The sequence below is a fragment of the Drosophila guanche genome, unplaced genomic scaffold, assembly GCF_900245975.1.
Source record: "Drosophila guanche unplaced genomic scaffold, DGUA_6, whole genome shotgun sequence".
NCBI classification, from domain to species: domain Eukaryota; kingdom Metazoa; phylum Arthropoda; class Insecta; order Diptera; family Drosophilidae; genus Drosophila; species Drosophila guanche.
In genome coordinates, this window is record NW_022995757.1 from 813,501 (window position 1) to 832,324 (window position 18,824).

Sequence of the window (18,824 nt, forward strand, 5' to 3'; positions counted from 1 at the left end):
AGACAAAGCAGCAGCGAGGCAGCCAGAGCGAAAAAGAGGGGAATAGTGGATGGTTTGGAGTGGGGTAGGAGGACTCACAACAGAATCAGGAATATTCCTGCGCTGACTGTCAAGATTCACTTGGCCGAAACTGGAAAAATTGTCAACGAAAATAATACTTATTTTCCCTAAAAAATATAAATGGTAAGATGATTTATTTAAATATGTTTGGTGCACTGTTTTTGGTGGTTGGCACAGACCACAAGATAGATTTCCAGCTCTGCATTGAAGATCTTTCCTCACTTTTCGAACAGTGTATAAGGCCAGTCAGAGCTCTGGCAGCAGCTTCCCTCCTTTTTCTTCGATTCCGCCCAGCTTGTCATCGGCTTTTGTTTCGTTTTTCTGTATTATTATTTTTTTTTTGCTCGTCTCTGTTTCAGTGTTTCCTAGTTGAGTCTCTGTTTCTGTTGCAAGCCCTCTCAGGGCTGTTGTTCCTTGAGCAAAATGAAATCATAATATGTAATCAGGATTCGGTCTGTGTATTGTTGGGGGGTAAAGTCATTGTTCCGGCAACGTGGAATGCAAATTCGAAACATAATTGATTGGATTGTGCTCAGAACGATGAAAAACATTGGAGATAGCTCCCATAGCGAGAGCCAAGGTTTCGTTCAAGCTTTTGCTTTCAATCGTTATTAAAATCCCGTCAAAACAGTACCATATTTGATTTTAATTTGCCTTTAGAATATGTCCACAAGATGTGCTTAACACTGGAATTGAAATACCTGGCTATCGATGCCCATTGTCCTTGCATTAATCTAACTAGATAATTGAAACGTAAACGATACACATGCACTCCTTCACACAGACATTCCGTGGAGTTGGTTCTCCACCATGACTGCTACGCTCTCAAAAAATAGCTGTAGAAAAAATAAAAATAAATCAAAGACCCATTCAGAGGGCCTTGAACTTGAACAACAATTGAAATTGTTGGATTATCAAATCAAAAACAAAACAGCAACAACAAACCGAACAAGCACAAATCTGAATAACAGAACAAAAGTCAAAACAAAACAAAACAAAACAAAATCGAAACCATCATCAGAGAATGAGAGGGTGAGCCAGAGGACAGGGGACATGGGATAGGGGCCTGTGGCGTCTGTGGGCAATGTTAGTGCAATTAATTAAAAAGCTAGATTCACACACATTCACACACACACACACATACACTTATATGCATCGCAAGAAACAAAGAGGGGGGAATAACAGGGGTACGGAAGCAACCACTGCTCAGATACCCTTTCACGATGCAGTACGCCCAGTTTTTATTATGTTTTTTCTAGAAATTACAATTTGTAAGCGCTGCTGTGAGTTTGCATATCAGAAAAATACGAGAAAGCCCCAAAGCGTAGGTCTCTTTTATCTCCAAATACAGCCATTGTTTCGATGTGAATAAAATAAATCGTAGGAGCTGTACAAATTAACACCAAATCGCGGATTTTAAATTTAAAACAAAAAAAAAAGTGACTATATGTTAATGCTTTTACACTCGAATGTTTGTTTGATTCGACGGATACCTTTAGGTACTCCAAAAAAATAACACTCCTAATTATAATTTATAGAATCCATCCTCTATGGTTTTCTGCTCCTAAAAATGAGGTGTACCCTCTCCATAGTGTATGCAAATAAATACCACATGTGTGTTAAAAAAAGAGGAGGAAAACTTTGAACAAATTAAAAAAAGAAAACAACAACAAGAACAGCAACAGCAACAACAACAACACGAATGGTCGACTCAACATTTGATTCTCTTTTGCTTTCTCTCCATCTATCTGTCTCTTTTGCTCGCTTGTGCTTTTACAGTTGTTTTTGCATTGCTTGTTTTGATACCCTATAAGCGGAGAGAGTCATGGACAATGTGGAGATCGGTAAGCGATTCCAATAAGATCTAGAAAGTCATATAAAATGCATAATTTTACTGACTTCTAGTGGGAAACGAAGATTGCCAAAAGTAGAAACAGAAACTTATATACCGACGGGAGTGAGTGCTAATTGGTGTGAAATTTTGTCACGGGGTATTCCCATAGTCTGCAAGAGCAGACGGCCCTGTAGGCCGTACGATTCCTGACTTGTTTTCTGATTGAATTGAAAACATTTTATGCATTTGATTTAATCAAAAGAAAAACAGAATGCCCACAGAAGGCTCACTGCAGCAGGCAGGCAGGCTGGCAGGCAGAAAGCAGAAAGTACAGAGAATGCGGTTCGGGTGTGGGTTCAGGTTCAACCGGCAAACTGATGGCCTGGTCTGGCCATGGAGGTGGTGTGCTGGTGGTGGTGGCAAAGTCATGTCATTCAAATGAAATGCAAAATGGCATTCATTCATGCAATTTGCATTGTTTGACGGTTCCCGGGGACACAACCAACCGACCACCGACCACCGACAGACCTACAATGTACGAGTACGAGTATATGGATGTGGCTCACTCACTCATCCACTTCCGATACGATCTAGCCAGCCCCCGCTAGGCTAAACGGTTCGTCGGGCGGGCCACCTGTGCATGTAGGAAGAGAAGGAGGTGGAGGTGGAGGAGGGGTAGGCAATGACACGACATTGACTATCGCTGCGGATGATGTGAATAAAGAAGCAGAAAGCACGCTTCAGCGATTTGGATAAACTTAATTTTTGATTTTATTCCGATTTGCTGCCAACGGCAGACAAACGACAACCATCTAAGGTCCAATTTATAATCCTTTTTCCTACGTGGTTGGATCTCCCTTGGATAACTTTTATTTCCCGTGTGGGAATGGGAACCTCTTTCCCTCCCTACGCTGCCACAATGTTAATTAACTTTTGCATCAAGTTGGTAATTTCCACACATACTCGTACTCGTACTCGGTACTCGCATGCTACAGTCCCTTTCTGCTTTCTTTGCATTCCTCTGAGGTCAGCGGCCCAGCAGATGGAACTTTTTTGTTTGCAGTTTCCCTGCTTGGGCCACCCTGCCCTGCCTGCCCCTGTTTTTGTTTGTTTTGTGTAATTCATTTGCCGTTTTGCTTGTAATTTGTTACAGTTTTTTAATCTTGCATTGTTCTAAGCAGCAGCAGATCCTTCAGTTCGTGCCCGTCAGACGGAAGCTTGAATGAAGGACACCCGGACACCCGGACACGGCGACTGACTGACGGACGTGACCAGCGGGCAAGGCAAGGGCAGAGAGATGCAGATGCAGATGCAGATGTAATCAACATCATAATCATTGGCGACGGCCAGGCCAGGCCAGCATTTTGCATCCTCATTGTCCGGAAGCGGCAGAAGGAGCCACCGCAGTTTGCCTGCCTCATCATGATGTTGCCACTTCTGCTGCCTTGCCCGCTGCTCCTCCTGTTGCCCGGGACCTGTCCGAGTTGGGCAAAACTCATTTGGTTCGCATGTGTGTGAATCGCATACGATGAAGCTTAGAGATGGGTGCGTGAATCATTTTTAGCTTCATATTCGTGCACATGGCACCTCTGATTGCAAAGTTCTTGGATAAATATTTATTCTATATAAACAATAACTAAATTTTTAAGCCGAGTTTTCGTGCTCGGTTTGCTGTACTGTCATCTCAAGTCCATATGGCACGACATGATGTCCTCCTTCCATTTTTTTATATTTTCTTTTTTAATTATTATAATTTTACACACACGAAGAGAGAGAGAGAGAGAGAGGGGAGACCGCACATGGGCAACAACAATAGACGAAGGCGGCGCTATCGCATAATTCATTTGAAAGGCGCACAAAAGGCGCGCATGGAAATGGAATTGGAATTCATACACCAACAGAACATAACCCCCGCCGCCCCCACATACAATAATACATATTAATAAAAAAACGAAAAACAAAGAGCGGTAGAGGGTAGCGCTATAAGAGAACTATAGTTCTATGGCCATGGGATGTGTGAATGCCGGAATACAATAAAATAAAAATAATAATCATCCAAATCCAACCACAGATGAACAGACGAACGAGTACATTCCACAATTGTTTTACTCTTATGAGAAATTGTTTGTTCGCTCTTCGCTTGTTCGATATGATATATTATGGCAGTGTTTGGATACGGACAAACGGATATGGCGAGTGGTACCTCCAACCGTCTCCCCAAAAAATGTGTTTATTATTTCCAGAGTAGAGCTGTTATAATTCCCTGACACTACCCTGGAGTCCTTTATATGCTTACTCTATTGTTGCATACAGTAAGAACCTCAGAAACTGATAATTGCCATCCTCCATTTTGGCCATGGGTTTACGACTTGCCATTGCTTGCACTCAATGAACTTGATTTTCTTTATTTGCTACTAAAGATGCTAGCAATATCATCCCATTTGTGGACGGGCTTTGTCTTAGTTCTAAGTTTTTCTTAAAATCTGAAAGTGAATGGGATATTTGGATAATGTCATCGTATATGCTTTAAGTGGAGTATTGCTTTGTAATCGGTACGTGGCCTAATATACATTTGTTTTGAAAGCTAGTGCCAAAGCCTTTGCCCTCTGCAATGAAATCCCACAATAATCATGGTCATTAAACCATGCCACCATGCCTACCACATCCTAATAACAAGAAGCCTTATGTCTGTTCACGATTAAATGTCAAATACATCAACAAATTACAAACTAAGTCAATGTAAAAATAAAAGTAACTTCAGTGAACATTTTTTTTAATATATTATTTTTTTTCGAAAGGCTACTTTTGTGATACTTAATCAATATATGTTTAAAAAAATGTTAAAAAACTTCCATATTTGAAGTCTGGGTTAAGAATTTGTAAGCTCCAATGAGTAGTACTTTTAACTTTATTATTTGGTTGTGACGCCTCTCTTTTTGGTAACTTTGGAACTCTGGCACTAACTGAAATGATGTACCCTTAATTTGAAAGTTTTAAGGTGTGTTTTCTTTCTTTTAATATCCATACAATATTCGTATGCCCCGACCAACCGGGATTTGCAGGAATAGTTATTCTATACCTTATTTTGCCTTCAGTTTTTTATATGTTACCAGTATAATTTGATTCCGATCTTACGAAAATCTGTGGCATTCACATTTTTGGAGGATTCGATTAGTTCGGATGATTATTTAAGCCAGAATAAAGAGATTAATTTGCAGTGACAATTCGCCACCTCCTCCATCTCCCTCCCTCACACACTCTGCCTCGTGCAGCGGAGGAAACCGAGCTAAGACAGCGTTTCTTGTGTGAGAAGTGAGGAGTACTGCACCGACTTTAGGCGTTTCAATAAGTACATACGAAAAGGACTTTGATTATTTAAAATATAACCTCATATGGTATGTGGCTTTCATATGTTCACATGCCTTTCTTGATATTTGCTATGCCAGGCATATAAGAATAATGGATCTGCCAGGGTATAGCGCGCTTCGGTTCGCCCTCTTTCTTTTCTTTTCTTTTTTTTAATTTTATTTTATTTAATCATGTCGCTCTCACCCTCCCCCACTATTTCCGTACTTATGCGCGACAAACAGGATGGTTGGTGGGGTGAGTAGTCGCGAGTGGGCTGTCAGGCGGCCTCACTTCTGCTCTTTCTCACTCTCGCTGGCTGTAGGAACTCTCTTTCACCCAGTGACCGCGACGCTCTTGTGCAATGTGTATTGAAAAAGGGTGAGCCATTGCAATGGCACAAATCGAGTGGCAGATTTTCTTCATCACTCGCCCTCCATGAGTGTATCGCATCACAGGTGGTAGCACCCATAGTCCCAAGTGCAGAAATGCAACTGTTAGGTGAAGGCCGCACCCTGACAATCATACACCATGACAGTGGTCGGGGCCGCGCGTGTGCTTGTGTGTGAGTGCTGCTGCTGTTGCTAATTCTGTCGATAAGCCCGGCTTTGCAGCATTTTTAATTCAGTTTTCAGTCAGCATTCAGTACGGCGCCCATTTGCATGTGTGCGGCCCCCCCTAGTGTGTCGCTGCAGAAAGTGAAATTTCACCTAGTTTTTTTTTTTTGTTTCTCTCTATTTTTTTTGTTCCGTTTAAATTTTTGTTTTTGGCTGTCACTATCTCGGTTTGGCGCACATTGTATATAAAAAGAGCAGCATAGCCAGCGAGTACAGTTAGAAAGGAAGATGCGGTTCAGCGGCCACAACCGTTATCACTGCTCTACAGCGACAGCGACGCTGGTGGTCTGCATTTGCCTAGCCCTTGGTGTAGGGCGGACGCAGGGCGACGACAGCGCCGAGGCAATCGCTGGCGGCAGCAGGTGTGTTCCCACTTCCCCGTGCACTCTGAAATCAAAATTCAACCTAATTTCGTCTCACGCGAAATTGAAACCAAGGCCTTGAAGAAAAAGTGGGTTTTCCAGACAGCTTTCCAGATATTCTAATGTGCAAAAGTAAAGCTCTAATGATCCTGTCCTATAAAATAAAACAAAAAGTGAAATAAAAATTAATAAATATTTTCAACTGGATGAAAGGGATATTTAATTCTATTATATATAAAGTTTGTGGTGTTTTTCTTTTGGTGTTTTTTGTGATAAAAGTGAAAATAAAATGGGAATAATAAAGAAAGAAAATGATAATTAAAACCATTGTTTAAAGGAATTTCTTAGTGCAAAACTACAACCCCAAACGGAGAAAGTGGTGCAAGTGAAGACTTAATAGTTTACCAAATAATCAAGTCGAATTCATTCAATAGAATGGTGAGAAAACCCAAACAATGTTTTTAAAAAGCTTAAAAAAGAAAGAAAATAATTCCTGCTTGAACCAAAAACCAAGATAAATGAAACGGTATTTCCCTTAAGATTAATATCGAATCAATATCGAACCGCAAAGTACTCAATTAAACAAAACAATTTTGATGGAAATGTAAGAATTTTACAAGCGAAAAATATGGTCAAATGTTGTCCATATCTTGAGGGTTTTTAAAGGGTAGATCCTCTGCAATCATTGTGGGTCTTTTGAGTGGAACGGAAATCCCTCGAAGTGGCATTTGATAAGCTTATCGAAAAGTCTTCCGCCCGAGAGTAAACAATTCAAATTCGCTATCAAATTTTCATGTTTCATGTTTCAGGAAATGGTTCTGCAGCCAAACGGACATCTGCAGCCCCGAGGATGAGTTGGAGAATGGGGTCGGGTATTTGGAGGAGCACTTTGAGAGCCAGAGGGACTGTCGGCTGTCGTGCGGCAAGTATGGTTCCATCTGGCCCATGCCGACGGGTGTGGAGTGCAGCCTGTCGCACGAGCGGGTGCACTTTGATCCTTGGAAGGTGCGCTTCCATGTTGTGGCCCCCAGCGAGGCGACCACGCAGTTTTTGCGAGAGACGAACCGCCTGTTTGTGAGTAATCTGCTCAAGGAGTGCACCCGCAACTGCACTTTGGCCAGCAGCAAGCAGATCCTTGTGCGGGCAACTGTGAGCAGCAACAGTCTGGTGCTCGACTGGCGCACGGACGAGAGCTACACGATGGTGCTGCGCACCACGGAGACGGCCACCTTTGTGGACATCCAGGCGGCGACGGTGTACGGGGCGAGGCACTCCTTCGAGACGCTCAGCAACCTGGTCACAGGCAGCGTGAGCAACGGCCTGCTCCTCGTCAGCGCCGCTCGCATCGCAGATCGTCCCGCCTACCCGCATCGCGGCGTGCTGCTGGACACCTCGCGTAACTTTATACCGCTGCGGTATCTGCGTAGCACCCTGGATGCCATGGCCGCCTCCAAGATGAATGTCCTCCACTGGCATGTGGTGGACACGCACAGTTTCCCGCTGGAGATCACCCGTGTGCCGGAGATGCAGCGCTACGGCGCCTACTCCACCTCCCAGACCTACTCTCGCACGGATGCCATCAATCTGGTGAAGTACGCCCGCCTCAGGGGCATTCGCATCCTCATCGAGATCGATGGGCCCTCGCACGCGGGCAATGGCTGGCAGTGGGGTCCGGCGGCGGGACTGGGCAACATGTCCGTTTGCCTAAATCAGTCGCCGTGGCGGAGCTTCTGCGTACAGCCGCCATGCGGGCAGCTGAACCCCCTGAACGATCACATGTACGCCGTGCTGAAGGAGATCCTCGAAGATGTGGCCGAAGTTGGGGCACCTGAGGAGACCGTGCACATGGGCGGCGACGAGGTGTACCTACCGTGCTGGAACAACACGGAGGAGATCGTAGCGAAGATGCGGGCCCAGGGCTACGATCGCAGCGAGAACAGCTTCCTCCGTCTTTGGTCGCAGTTCCATCAGCGGAATCTCAATGCCTGGGACGACATCAACGAGCGCATGTATCCCAACATCAAGGATCCCAAGCCGGTGATCATCTGGTCCAGCCACCTTACAGTTCCCAAATACATTGAGACCTTCCTGCCCAAGGAGCGATTCATCATCCAGACGTGGGTCGATTCCGCGGACCCCCTCAATCGGGAGCTGCTGCAGCGCGGCTACCGCCTGATTATTTCCACCAAGAATGCCTGGTACCTGGACCACGGCTTCTGGGGCAGCACCAGCTACTACAACTGGCGCACCGTCTATGCCAGCGGCATGCCGATGGGCAATCACAGCAGCCAGGTCCTCGGCGGCGAGGCGTGCATGTGGAGCGAGTTTGTCGATCACAACTCCTTGGGTAACTGCATGCCCAACCCTTTTTCTCTTTTCATTTAACCAATGCGATCCTTCGATCCGTTACAGAGTCCCGCATCTGGCCACGAGCTGGTGCGGCCGCCGAGCGCCTCTGGTCGAATCCGAAGTCTTCGGCCCTGGTGGCCCAGCAACGCTTCTATCGCTATCGTGAGCGCCTCCTCGCACGTGGCATCCATGCGGACGCCGTCATCCCGCGCTGGTGTGTCCTCCACGAAGGAAGATGTCTTTAGATAGACAGACAGAGAGAAAGAGAGAGAGAGAGAGCGAACAGCACTGTGTATATACGTTTTCAGTTATGTTATCTCCTTCGTTTATTATACATACAAACAAAAATCCATTCTAATCCAACCAGTATCAAAGTGTTTGATTGAACTTTTGAGGAGGAATCGCAATACTCGTTTAGGGATACATTTTATACAATTTTCCTTAAATCTGTTTACTTTCTTGCTGCTTAATGTGTCATGCGATAGTGCACCTCGGATGGCATTTTCAATCGAGTGACGAACCACAGTTTAGTCCACCTTATGGGTTACACTCTATTACGGGTAGGCAAACAAAATTGCATTATATTAGACAGGTTATACGATATAGAATGTGCGATATGATGTGGAATAGCCATTAATACAGGAATGGGAATACATTGGCATTATCCTCCACTGCCGTGGATCTTTCTGGTGCTACTTAAAATCGAAGGGGAGAGCGCGCCGCGTTCGGCTCTACTTGATGTAGTTCTGGTCGATGGCATGCTTGAATATGTCGGCAAGACGTTGCTGCTTGGCGGGCTCTTTGAAGGGCGTAATGTTCCAGATGTCGGTGAGAACGGCATTCTCCTTGATGGCATCCAGATCGGCAACCTCCTCGTCCTCCATCATGGTCATGGGCAGCGATTCAATGCCCATGCCGCAGCCGAAGCGTCCAAACTGGACGAGCTCTGCCTTGAGCGAGTCCCAGGAGATGATCGTCTCGGCATCGCCGCCCAGGTCGGTGATCAAATCTTGGGCACTGTCCAGATAGGCGCGAAGCAGCTCATCATAATGCTTCTCGCGCAGCTCCTGGCTGGTGCACGAATAAATGAAGAAGCTCAGGTCGAGGGCCAGCGAGGAGCAGCGCGCCAGCTGGAAGTCGATGATGATAATCTTTAGCGGCTCGCCTCCATTTCCGTAGCTGGTGAGGAAGTTGGGCGTCCAGCAATCGCCGTGCCCGAACACGCTCAACTTCGAGCGCGTGGACACGAGGTCGATCAAGTCGTCAAAGAGCGACGGCTGCAGGAAGTTACTGCTAATTGTCTCGTACTTGGTGTTGGGATAGGTCTTGGCAATGGCATCCTTGGCCACGTTCTCGGCCAGACCCAGGAAGTCGGTGTACCATTCGCGAGTGTGCTCCCCGTAGTAGGTCTCCTCCAGGGCCGAGGCGGCCTTCTCGAAGTTCTTGGAGTCCAAGGCATTGAAGGCCAGGGCCACGCCATGGTAGCGCCCCAGAGTTCGCATCGTCAGCAGGGCATCCTCCAGGGCAATATAGTCCTGGCTGTGATAGAACGTTTTACATGGGGGAAGGGCAAAGGAGGCTCTGCTGGCATGGTTGGCACTCACCGAACAGGGGCCCTGTAGCCGCGTGGTCCCACATCCTCAAGCACAATGAAGTCGTTGATGCCATCGCACAGCGAGGCATAGCACTTGGCGTACTCCACAAAGGGATTATTGGGCTTGGGCTTGGGCTGCCTGGCAGCCTGGAAGGCCTCAATGGCCGGAATGACCTTCGTGTAGAAGTGGATCTCATTCCGGAAAAATATCACAGACCGAAACAGACGTCGCCTGTGCAGATTGTCCGGCATGGCCTTGACAATGGTATTCACTTCCAGCTCCGCCTCCTTGCCATCCGGCCCCACCTTCACTCCAAAGATGGTGATGCGAAAGACGCGGCTCAAGTAGGCATCGCCCTTCTTGCCGCTGGGCCCGAACTTGTACGAGGTGTGCTTGGTGCCGCCCGCCTTCTGGATGATCTCATCCAGCGTCGCCTCCGAGAACTTGGCCGAAATGTCCGAAAATGTTGGTGTTGAGCTCATCTTGACGGTTGATGCGTTAGTGTAACCACTCGGGGATCTCTATCAGCTATTTGTGGCAAACAATCTGCTCGGAAATGAGATAGTATTCAATTGATAAGCGGACAGCACTTGACATTCAGCGATAATCAGTGAAAAAAATCTGCGGCGACTTCTGCCTCTCTCCTGTCTGAGGATTTGTTTGGGACACGTAAGTAGTTCCACAGCTACCAGTTGCTGCTGCTGCTGAAGGCGCGCCTCTGCCTCAGTCACTGTAGACGCTATCGTAGCGTGCGAGCGTACTACTCTACTTACCGGCTTTTTATTCCGCGAGTTTGTATATTTTCTGGTTCTGCTTCTCTCTCGCGTTGCTTGATTGTTATTTGGAGTGTTTTTCTGGGATTTCGCTCGCCCTTTTGACCGCTATAACAGAGTGCTTCTGTCGATTGTTTGGGCGCGCGGCTTCCTTTTAAATTGAAAACAACATTTTTATACGGTTGAATGGCCGGCAGAAACGCACGCACACTCCCACGCAATAATTGTTGATTGGAATGTGTGTGCCATGATGCAAATATACAAGTTGGTCTCGTCGCTTGCCGAATCGTCGGACTTCGGTCAATTATTCTAGTAGTAACTTATATAAAAAGCATATATAAAAAAACTTAAACTCTTATTCATGTAATTGGTTAGGGGTTTGTAAGGGTTAATCAAAACACTCCACTGTCGTTTCAATCACACTTACCACGCAGAATCTCTTCCATCGCACTTAACAGCATAGCTGGTAGACTACTTTTTGCCGACGAGACCACCTTTTTTATTTGCATCATCGTGCGTGCATCTGACACTTGTATGGAATAGAGATGCGATTCGTAAGCTAAATGCCAGAGCTAGCTTTTAGATATTTTAAACGTTTTATTTTGATATAAAGCTAGTTTCGACACTTTAACTGTACTGTGGGACTTATTTATTAAAACTCAGATACAGAAAAACTGTACACATCGTTAGTTAAGATATACATTATTATACACCTCGACAATATTTAGCTTATTTTAGCTATTAGTTATTTTCAGCTATTTCCAGAAAAAGCTGCTCTCTTTACGATAGTAAGGTCGAATAGTCTAATTGAACATATTTTATATATTTACCATGGAAATCATATTGTGACTACCTCATTTCTGAACATATTTTTTTATCCTTGATACGAAATTTCTACTTCGCATCACTGAGATACAAACCGCTCAGCTGGCAGCTCTGACAGTCAAGTGTTGGTGAACGTGAGTTGTCATGTCAGACGCAGTGCTGCACAGCGTAAGCAGATTGCACGTGTGCACCGCTCTTTAAATTTGTTTTCATTTTCATTAAACTTGAATCATGACTGCCGTTGAGCCCGGAACGAAAAAGAAGCGCATTTCAAAGAAAAACAAATCTGCCTGGCGCAAGACAGACATACAAGATGTAGAGCAGTTCCTCGAGGATCAGCGCCAGGAGGAGCGCGTTGGGTGAGTTCTGGCAAATGAAATCTTGAAGTTTTGTCAACTTTTTCCATTGCACGCTGCCTGCACGCGCAGCACCTTCACAGAAAAGCAGGATGAGGATCTATTCGTGCTGGACTCCTCGCCACTGAAAGCGAAGACCACTACTGTGCTGAGCATTAAGCAGAAGAGAAAGCTAAATGCCAAGAAGCCCATGCGCACATTCCAGCCAATGGAGAACACATCCAAAGTGGAGGATCCCATTGTCAAGCGGTAGGTGATGCGCTTCTGTTGTATTGATTCACTCGAATGCAAATGCCTGTGCGTTTTTTTTCAGCAATCATGTAAAGCAAAAGAAGAATGGACGCAATATCGAGTTGGAGGTGTGCAATCCCACCAAGCCACGCCATCGACAGGCCAACAGCGATCGGGGCCAGTACTATGTGAAGATGGAGCAGCGCCTGGCCGACAAGAAGGCAAAGAAAACCAACTTTGAGACCGATATTTGGGAGGACGTAGACTTCCGTGACAAGATACCCGGCTTGAAGGACGAGAAGGGCTGGATCAGCCGCGATCTGGCCCTCCACATAGCCGGCAATGTGGGCAAAAAGCTGGTCAAGACACACGCCAGCATGCACCACAAGACCATTAAGGGCAAGAAGTTTGAAGCTCCACATCCGGGAATGAGCTACAATCCAACACTGCAGGCGCACGAGCAGCTGCTGTCGCAGGTCGTGGAGCGCGAGGAGGGCATCATCCAGAAGGAGAAGCATCTGAAGCGCGTCACCACCAGCATGTTTAGCAAAGTCACACCCCAACAGCGCGACGAACGCCGCCTGATGGAGATGAGTGCTGGCTTGGATGAAGATGAGAAAGAGGAGGAATCCGAGCAGGAAGAACCCCAAGAGGCGGACTCGTCCGATAAGGCATATCGCACCATCAATGCCGCCGTGGAGAGAGACGCAAAGAAGAGCAAACAGGCACGCCGAAAGGAGCTCAAGCAGAAGGAGCTGCAGCGCAAAACGGAGCTCAAAAAGAAGCTCAAGCAACAGACAGCAGACTTAATCCGGTAAGACACTTGTTCCCACCCCCCCATCCATCCTTTACTCAATTTGATCTCATCTTTCAGCATCAAATCGATTCGCCATGAACTGGATGACGAGGCGGAGGACCTAAATGACCTGAAGAAGCGCCGCAAGCAGCGGGCGGAGAAAAAGAAATTCGAGCCGAAGCGCCTGGGGCGGCACAAGTTCGAGGAGCCCGATGTGGATGTGAATATGCCCGAGGATCTGGCTGGCAATTTGCGCAACGTGAAACCGGAGAGCAATCTCCTGAAGGATCGCTTCCATCTGCTGCAGAAGAACAACATGCTGCCCACAACGGTGGCCGTCAACCGCAAGAAGTCCAAGGTGAAACGCTTCGAGCGCAACACCCACAAGGATCCGGGCACCAGCTACCAGGACCTGGCCGATCGTCGTCGAGCAGCCGCCAAGGCGGCCAAGCAGACCAAGGATACCATTAAAATTTAAGACCAACTTCCATACTTCGATTAGATGTATTCGGCGTATTTTTTTTTAGCGAAACTTAAAAAAAAAGAAATGTAATTACAAAAAACTACAACAATTAAAATCCTCCTCCTAGATCAGGGACTTGCCCAGACTGCGTTTCTGTTTTGAATTGCTCTTCTTTTTCTTCTTGGCCTGCGGTCCATCCAGCTCCCGATCCTCCAGTTGCTCAATGGGTCCGCTTTTCAGGTGTCCACTGGGAAAAGAAAGAGATGTAAGGTTTGGCCATTGAAAGGGGAGGGGAAATCGGAATTGTACGCCCGCACCTACCTCTTGACGGAGATGAGGCCACTGCTGCCGCCGCTGGTGGGGCCACTGCCGTTCGTTTGCAGCGCCTGGGACCAGTCTTCGTCGGTGCCTTTGATGAGGAACTCGTCCAGCTGCTCGGCCTTGAGGCGCTTCAGCTCCTTGCGCTGCTGCTTGCTCAGCTTCTGGGCGGTCTGGTCCAGCTCCTGGTCGAGCGAGAGGCTGATGGGCTGTAGGTCCTCGCCGCGCGGCAGATCCGCCTCCTGCAGCATGCCCCCCTCGATGTGCTGTTCGATGATCGAGCGGAAGCACTGATTGCACTTCTTCATGGCATCAAAGAACTTGGCCAGCAGCTGGTTGCCCGGCATGTTTAGCTCCTGCCCGAGCATATCCACCGTCTTGCCCTGCACGCCCAATGCCAGCAAGATGCCCTGCTGTACCAGGTCCAGTTGCAGGGACTCAAAACGGCCCTGGAAGTACAGCTGGGCGATGTCTGTGAGCAGGTCGAGGATCAAACGGAATTCGGACTGCTGGCGGGCGTAGCTCTCGAGGCGCTTCAGGTCGTGCGGCAAAAAGAACACGTCCAGTGTGTGCTTGTCCAGGGGTTTGCTCCCAGACTCCGACGCGGACTTGTTCTTGAGCAGTGCCAGACAGAGTTTCGTCTCGAACTCGCGGAACGTCTTGCCCATCAGCTTGAGGACACGTCGCCTAAAGTCCTGGTAGTACAGCCCCAGCCAGGGCGTCGTCCCGGGCGTGTGCAGCATAATGCAGCTGTGCTCGGCGGTCAGTTCATTAGCCTTCTGGCTGAGATATACCGGCACAAAGCCGGCGGCCTTCCAGAACTTCAGCAGCTCCGGCGTCAGGCCGTACGAGGTGCCAATGTAGTCCACCGGCTCCGGAGTGCGCTCATGCAAGCGCTGTAGGAGTGTGGGAATGTTTTTCCTAGGCCGAATCTCCTCCTTCAGAAGACTCAGCTGCTCCTCCTCCACCTCCTCAATGCCTACGGGGGATGCGAAACGAAATGTTATCGCGGGAAAGGTCAATGTGGATGCGTTTGATGCTCACCATTTTGGCCACCAGCCTTGAAGGCTTTGGACCCGCTCAGGTCCAGGTTTGTGTGCCTCCCGGCATAGTAGTCCTTGAGCAGCTGAATGGCCCGCTTGCCATAGCCCATCCGCTGATAATTGGGATGCGTGGCCACGCGCACAATGCGAACGCCGCAGAGCTTGGGAAAGTCCACATCGCCATACTGTTCGGCTATGTTCCAGGGTATGAGGTCGCCGGCGGCCTTCTTGCCACGCCCCAACGACTCGCTGATGCTCTTCGAGGAGATCTGCCCTTCCAGAGACACCTGGATGACGACAAGGATTTCGGGCAGCTGATCGAGACGCTGCACGGGGCCCAGCAGGCAGAATAGATGATGCGCTGGTGCGTCGCTCATCATCTGGAGGTCGTTGGGGGTGTTCTTGTAGTGGGAGGACACGTAGATGGAGACGAGGCGATGCAGGAAGGACTCGGCGGCCTTGTGGTAGGAGAAGAGTGCATCGCGATCAATGTAGTACAACTCACAGGCATCGGGCGTGGGGCAGCCGGAGCTGATGGATGGCACCGTGCTGGCATCCAGGCAGAGCAGATTGATTAGCCAGCGCTCGATGTCGTCGTTCTCCTGGTAGCGAATCGATTCATCCAACTTGAGCGGCGGCCGGGCATTGTTTTCCTTCTGCAGCTGCGAGATGAGCTTCAGGCTGAGGGAGCGTCCGGTGCCCTCGTAGCCATTGATGGTGCTGGCCATGAACACCAGATAGGGCCCAATCATCTTCTTCACCAGCGGCAGGGGAATTGCCGCAGCCTCATCGATCAGCAGCAGATCGGCGGCATTCAGCAGATGCGTATCGCTGGGCGCAATGTATTGGATGGTCTGTCGACTGCTCCGCGTGATATTGATCCGTATGATGGCCTTCTTGTAGTCGGCATTTGTCGAGCGGATTATGGTGTAGTCCGCATGCTCCTGATACTCCAGCGCATCGAACCCTTTGAGCACAAACTCGAACAGCGTGATCAGATTCTCGGGATGCGGCGAGGTCACGTAGACATTCACATAGCCAAAGGCCACGGCCGCGGCTATAGAGAGACCCAGGGCAGCCGATTTGCCGCGTCCTCGTGCCGCTGTCAGGGACATGGGTGGCTTCAGCTGCTTGTCAACCAGCGCCTCAATAAACTGAGCCACGGCATTGGCCTGGTCGTAGGTCTTGCAAAGGTTAACCAAGGCCCCAGCTGGCTGCACATTCAGCAGGCTCTCCTTCAGATCCCTCAGACTGCTTTCGTTCTCGGAGCGACCGGCACCTGCAGGCTACAGCCAAAATCAGGGAAGTGATTCAACAATTGAGTGAAATCAGTCGGAAATGGTGCTTACATTCACTGGTTCCACGTTGATGGTCTTCGAGCTGAGTGGCAGCACAGTCAGGTCATCGTTGACCACCAGGCAGCGCTTGCAGTCTGCCAGCGACAGGATCAAGCGCTCGTTGAAGCGACAGGTGACTGTCTGATGGGCCTCGGTGCGGAAGCGTTTGTGCACATCCATGCTCATTGTGTAGAGCTGCTTCAGCGACTGCAGGGATTTCAGCAGCAGTATAATTAGGCCGCCGCCCTCGACCGTTTCCACGGTGCGTGCCAGCAGGTTCGGCGTGAGAGCCTCAAAGTCCTGCAGCACGCACACGCCATACGTGCGGCCCAGAACCGCATGTGTCTCCGAGTAGTAGCGCCCATGGATGGTGGTGGCCACACGGAAGGAATCGAACAGATCCGCCTCGTTCACATCCACCTTGCCCACGGCAATCTTTTTGGCCCGCTTTTTGCCATGGCTGTAAGAAAGGAACGGCATATACGTGAATCTTGGGCACTTGCAAGACATTAAACTGCTCCACCACTCACTTGGATATGGCCTCGTCTTTGTTCTTGTAGCACCACAGCACTGTGGGGCGCGCCTTCACCGTGGACTTGGTGAGAATGTCGTAAAGTATGGGCACTTGGTCGCGCGCCTTGTCCCCGATGATGATGAACATGGTCCGATGGCCAAGCTTAACGCCATTCTCGATCATCACGCGTATGCGATTGTCAATTTTCTTCTTGACCATTTTGGTTACTGGCGCTATTCTCTTAACTCTTGTATTAAGTTTTAAAATCTAATAAATAAACGAATTGTCTGCATGCAGAAGTTTAAAATGCACGTGTACGGACATATCGATAACCTATTCCGTCATAAATATACCACCCTTCCATGAAAAAAAAATAACGTAAATAAACTGAAGATAACCATATTCTTCACCATACTTAACATTCCATTCCCACTCACGTAAGTACCTTCTTAGTTGTAAACCGCCGTACTAGCTAGTAATGTTAAGTAGAAAAAGTTGTTTTAAGATTTACGGTATATTTGAAAATCAGATGGTATATTTTTGATGTTCGTGCGGTATATTTTATCATTAGATCCGCGGTCACTGCTTGCACGCACGTTTTTGTGTAAACAAATTGTTTTTGATTTTAAAATACCATTTAAACGCTGCTGCCGGAAGCAAATATAAAGCGGAGCCATGTCCTCATGGAAGAAGGCCAACAAGAGCAACCAGAAGGTGCATCGCGAGCGCCACCAGCCAGACGCACGCCAGCACCTGGGCCTGCTCGAGAAAAAGAAAGATTACAAGAAGCGCGCTCTTGATGCCCAACGCAAGGAGAAGACTCTGAAGCTGCTCTATAAGCGGGCCCAGAACAAGAATCCTGACGAGTTCTACCACCACATGATCAACTCGAAGCTCTCGGACGATGTGCACCACGAGAAGCAGGCCAAAGACGAGCACACACCCGAACAGCTGGCCCTGATGCAGACCCAGGATCTCAAGTATGTGGTGATGAAGCGTACCATAGAGCGCCGCAAAATCGACCGCCTGAAGGTCGAACTGATGGACATAGCCGCAGCCAAGGCCAACAAGCACTACACGTTCGATGAGCAGGGCAAAAAACACACAGCGACACTGGGCGAGCGCCTCAAGGAGGCGGAGGTCACAAAGGTGAGTTTTACCCGTCCCTCGACTGGCCATGTGACTTATGTAGCTTCTCTTTCCTCAATCCCTTAGGAGCCACTCGCACCCAACAGCACCAAGCAGCAGCGCATCAACGAGCTGAAAAAACGCGAGCAGCGAGAACGGGAGCTGAGCATTGTCCAGCAGAAGCTTCTGCTGAAGAAGCAGCTCAAGCAGCCGCGTCTCATCAAGCCACAGAAACTGAAGCCCGCCACAGCGGATAGGCCACCGGTCTACGAGTTCCGCTACGAGCGCAAGAAGTGAGGAAAACCTAAAGTTCTTAAATAAAGCGATTTAAGTGTTACTTGGATACGTTGCCAATTACTGAACGGTTGAGGGTTATGGACACAGATGCTTGTGTTGCTTCAGACAGTAAACACAATACAAAGCAGGAACGGGAGAGCTCCCAGCCAAAATACTCTTGGGAGAGATTTCGTAGTTGTTTTGAGGTAAACTTTTGAGTGCACTTAGCATGGGTTGCAGTCCTGGATAAGTATACCACTTTCTCTTATACTTATGTGCATATACCCACCAAATAATTGTTCACCTTGATTCCTGATTTCTTGGTAAATAAAAAGTTCAAGTTTTATGTTTTTGTGAATGCTTTTTACGCTCTGCCTCTTTAGTGGCATCAATTAAGTAAAATGCACAAAGTAATGACATGTTGCAGTTACATCAACTTTTCTACACCAAAGCTAACCTTACATTTACCACAGACACGAACCTTGTTCTAAACCCAACGAGCCCTCAAGATGGCGCCAGTACTTGGACCAGTATTTGGGGTTTATAGCATGGCTAAGAGTTCCATTTTCTGCCGTAATTCTGCGACGTTTATCCTGATGGTA

General features: G+C 48.1%; 5 protein-coding genes across 7 annotated transcripts; 3 read left to right on the forward strand and 2 right to left on the reverse strand.

Annotated features, from left to right (window-relative positions):
* Positions 1-5,958: 5,958 nt before the first annotated feature.
* LOC117590458 (chitooligosaccharidolytic beta-N-acetylglucosaminidase) lies at positions 5,959-8,934 on the forward strand. Its single transcript, XM_034283093.1, has 3 exons — positions 5,959-6,218; positions 7,028-8,565; positions 8,631-8,934. Exons 1-3 carry the CDS (start codon positions 6,085-6,087, stop codon positions 8,810-8,812), a joined length of 1,854 nt encoding a protein of 617 aa, XP_034138984.1. The 5' UTR covers positions 5,959-6,084; the 3' UTR covers positions 8,813-8,934.
* An 88-nt stretch (positions 8,935-9,022) lies between these two features.
* On the reverse strand, positions 9,023-11,152 carry LOC117590460. Of its 2 annotated transcripts, XM_034283097.1 has the most exons (3): positions 10,936-11,152; positions 10,172-10,708; positions 9,023-10,106 (listed from the first exon to the last, which is right to left on the reverse strand). In XM_034283097.1, exons 2-3 carry the CDS (start codon positions 10,642-10,644, stop codon positions 9,299-9,301), a joined length of 1,281 nt encoding a protein of 426 aa, XP_034138988.1. In that variant the 5' UTR covers positions 10,645-10,708; positions 10,936-11,152; the 3' UTR covers positions 9,023-9,298. The 2 variants fall into 2 exon arrangements, with proteins under 2 accessions (XP_034138988.1, XP_034138987.1); XM_034283096.1 differs by lacking the exon at positions 10,936-11,152 and having other exon boundaries at positions 10,172-10,762.
* Positions 11,153-11,899: 747 nt separating this feature from the next.
* Positions 11,900-13,687, forward strand: LOC117590459 (ribosome biogenesis protein NOP53). The gene is made up of 4 exons (XM_034283095.1): positions 11,900-12,119; positions 12,189-12,365; positions 12,430-13,161; positions 13,222-13,687. Exons 1-4 carry the CDS (start codon positions 11,992-11,994, stop codon positions 13,619-13,621), a joined length of 1,437 nt encoding a protein of 478 aa, XP_034138986.1. The 5' UTR covers positions 11,900-11,991; the 3' UTR covers positions 13,622-13,687.
* Positions 13,629-17,138, reverse strand: LOC117590457 (RNA cytidine acetyltransferase). Of its 2 annotated transcripts, none has more exons than XM_034283091.1 (5): positions 16,835-17,137; positions 16,317-16,764; positions 14,969-16,253; positions 13,928-14,903; positions 13,629-13,853 (listed from the first exon to the last, which is right to left on the reverse strand). In XM_034283091.1, the coding sequence occupies exons 1-5, from the start codon at positions 17,035-17,037 to the stop codon at positions 13,730-13,732; spliced, it is 3,036 nt and encodes a 1,011-aa protein (XP_034138982.1). In that variant the 5' UTR covers positions 17,038-17,137; the 3' UTR covers positions 13,629-13,729. The 2 variants fall into 2 exon arrangements, with proteins under 2 accessions (XP_034138982.1, XP_034138983.1); XM_034283092.1 differs by having other exon boundaries at positions 13,779-13,853; positions 13,924-14,903; positions 16,835-17,138.
* A 245-nt stretch (positions 17,139-17,383) lies between these two features.
* Positions 17,384-18,283, forward strand: LOC117590221 (probable U3 small nucleolar RNA-associated protein 11). Its single transcript, XM_034282688.1, has 2 exons — positions 17,384-17,967; positions 18,034-18,283. Exons 1-2 carry the CDS (start codon positions 17,494-17,496, stop codon positions 18,241-18,243), a joined length of 684 nt encoding a protein of 227 aa, XP_034138579.1. The 5' UTR covers positions 17,384-17,493; the 3' UTR covers positions 18,244-18,283.
* Positions 18,284-18,824: the final 541 nt, after the last annotated feature.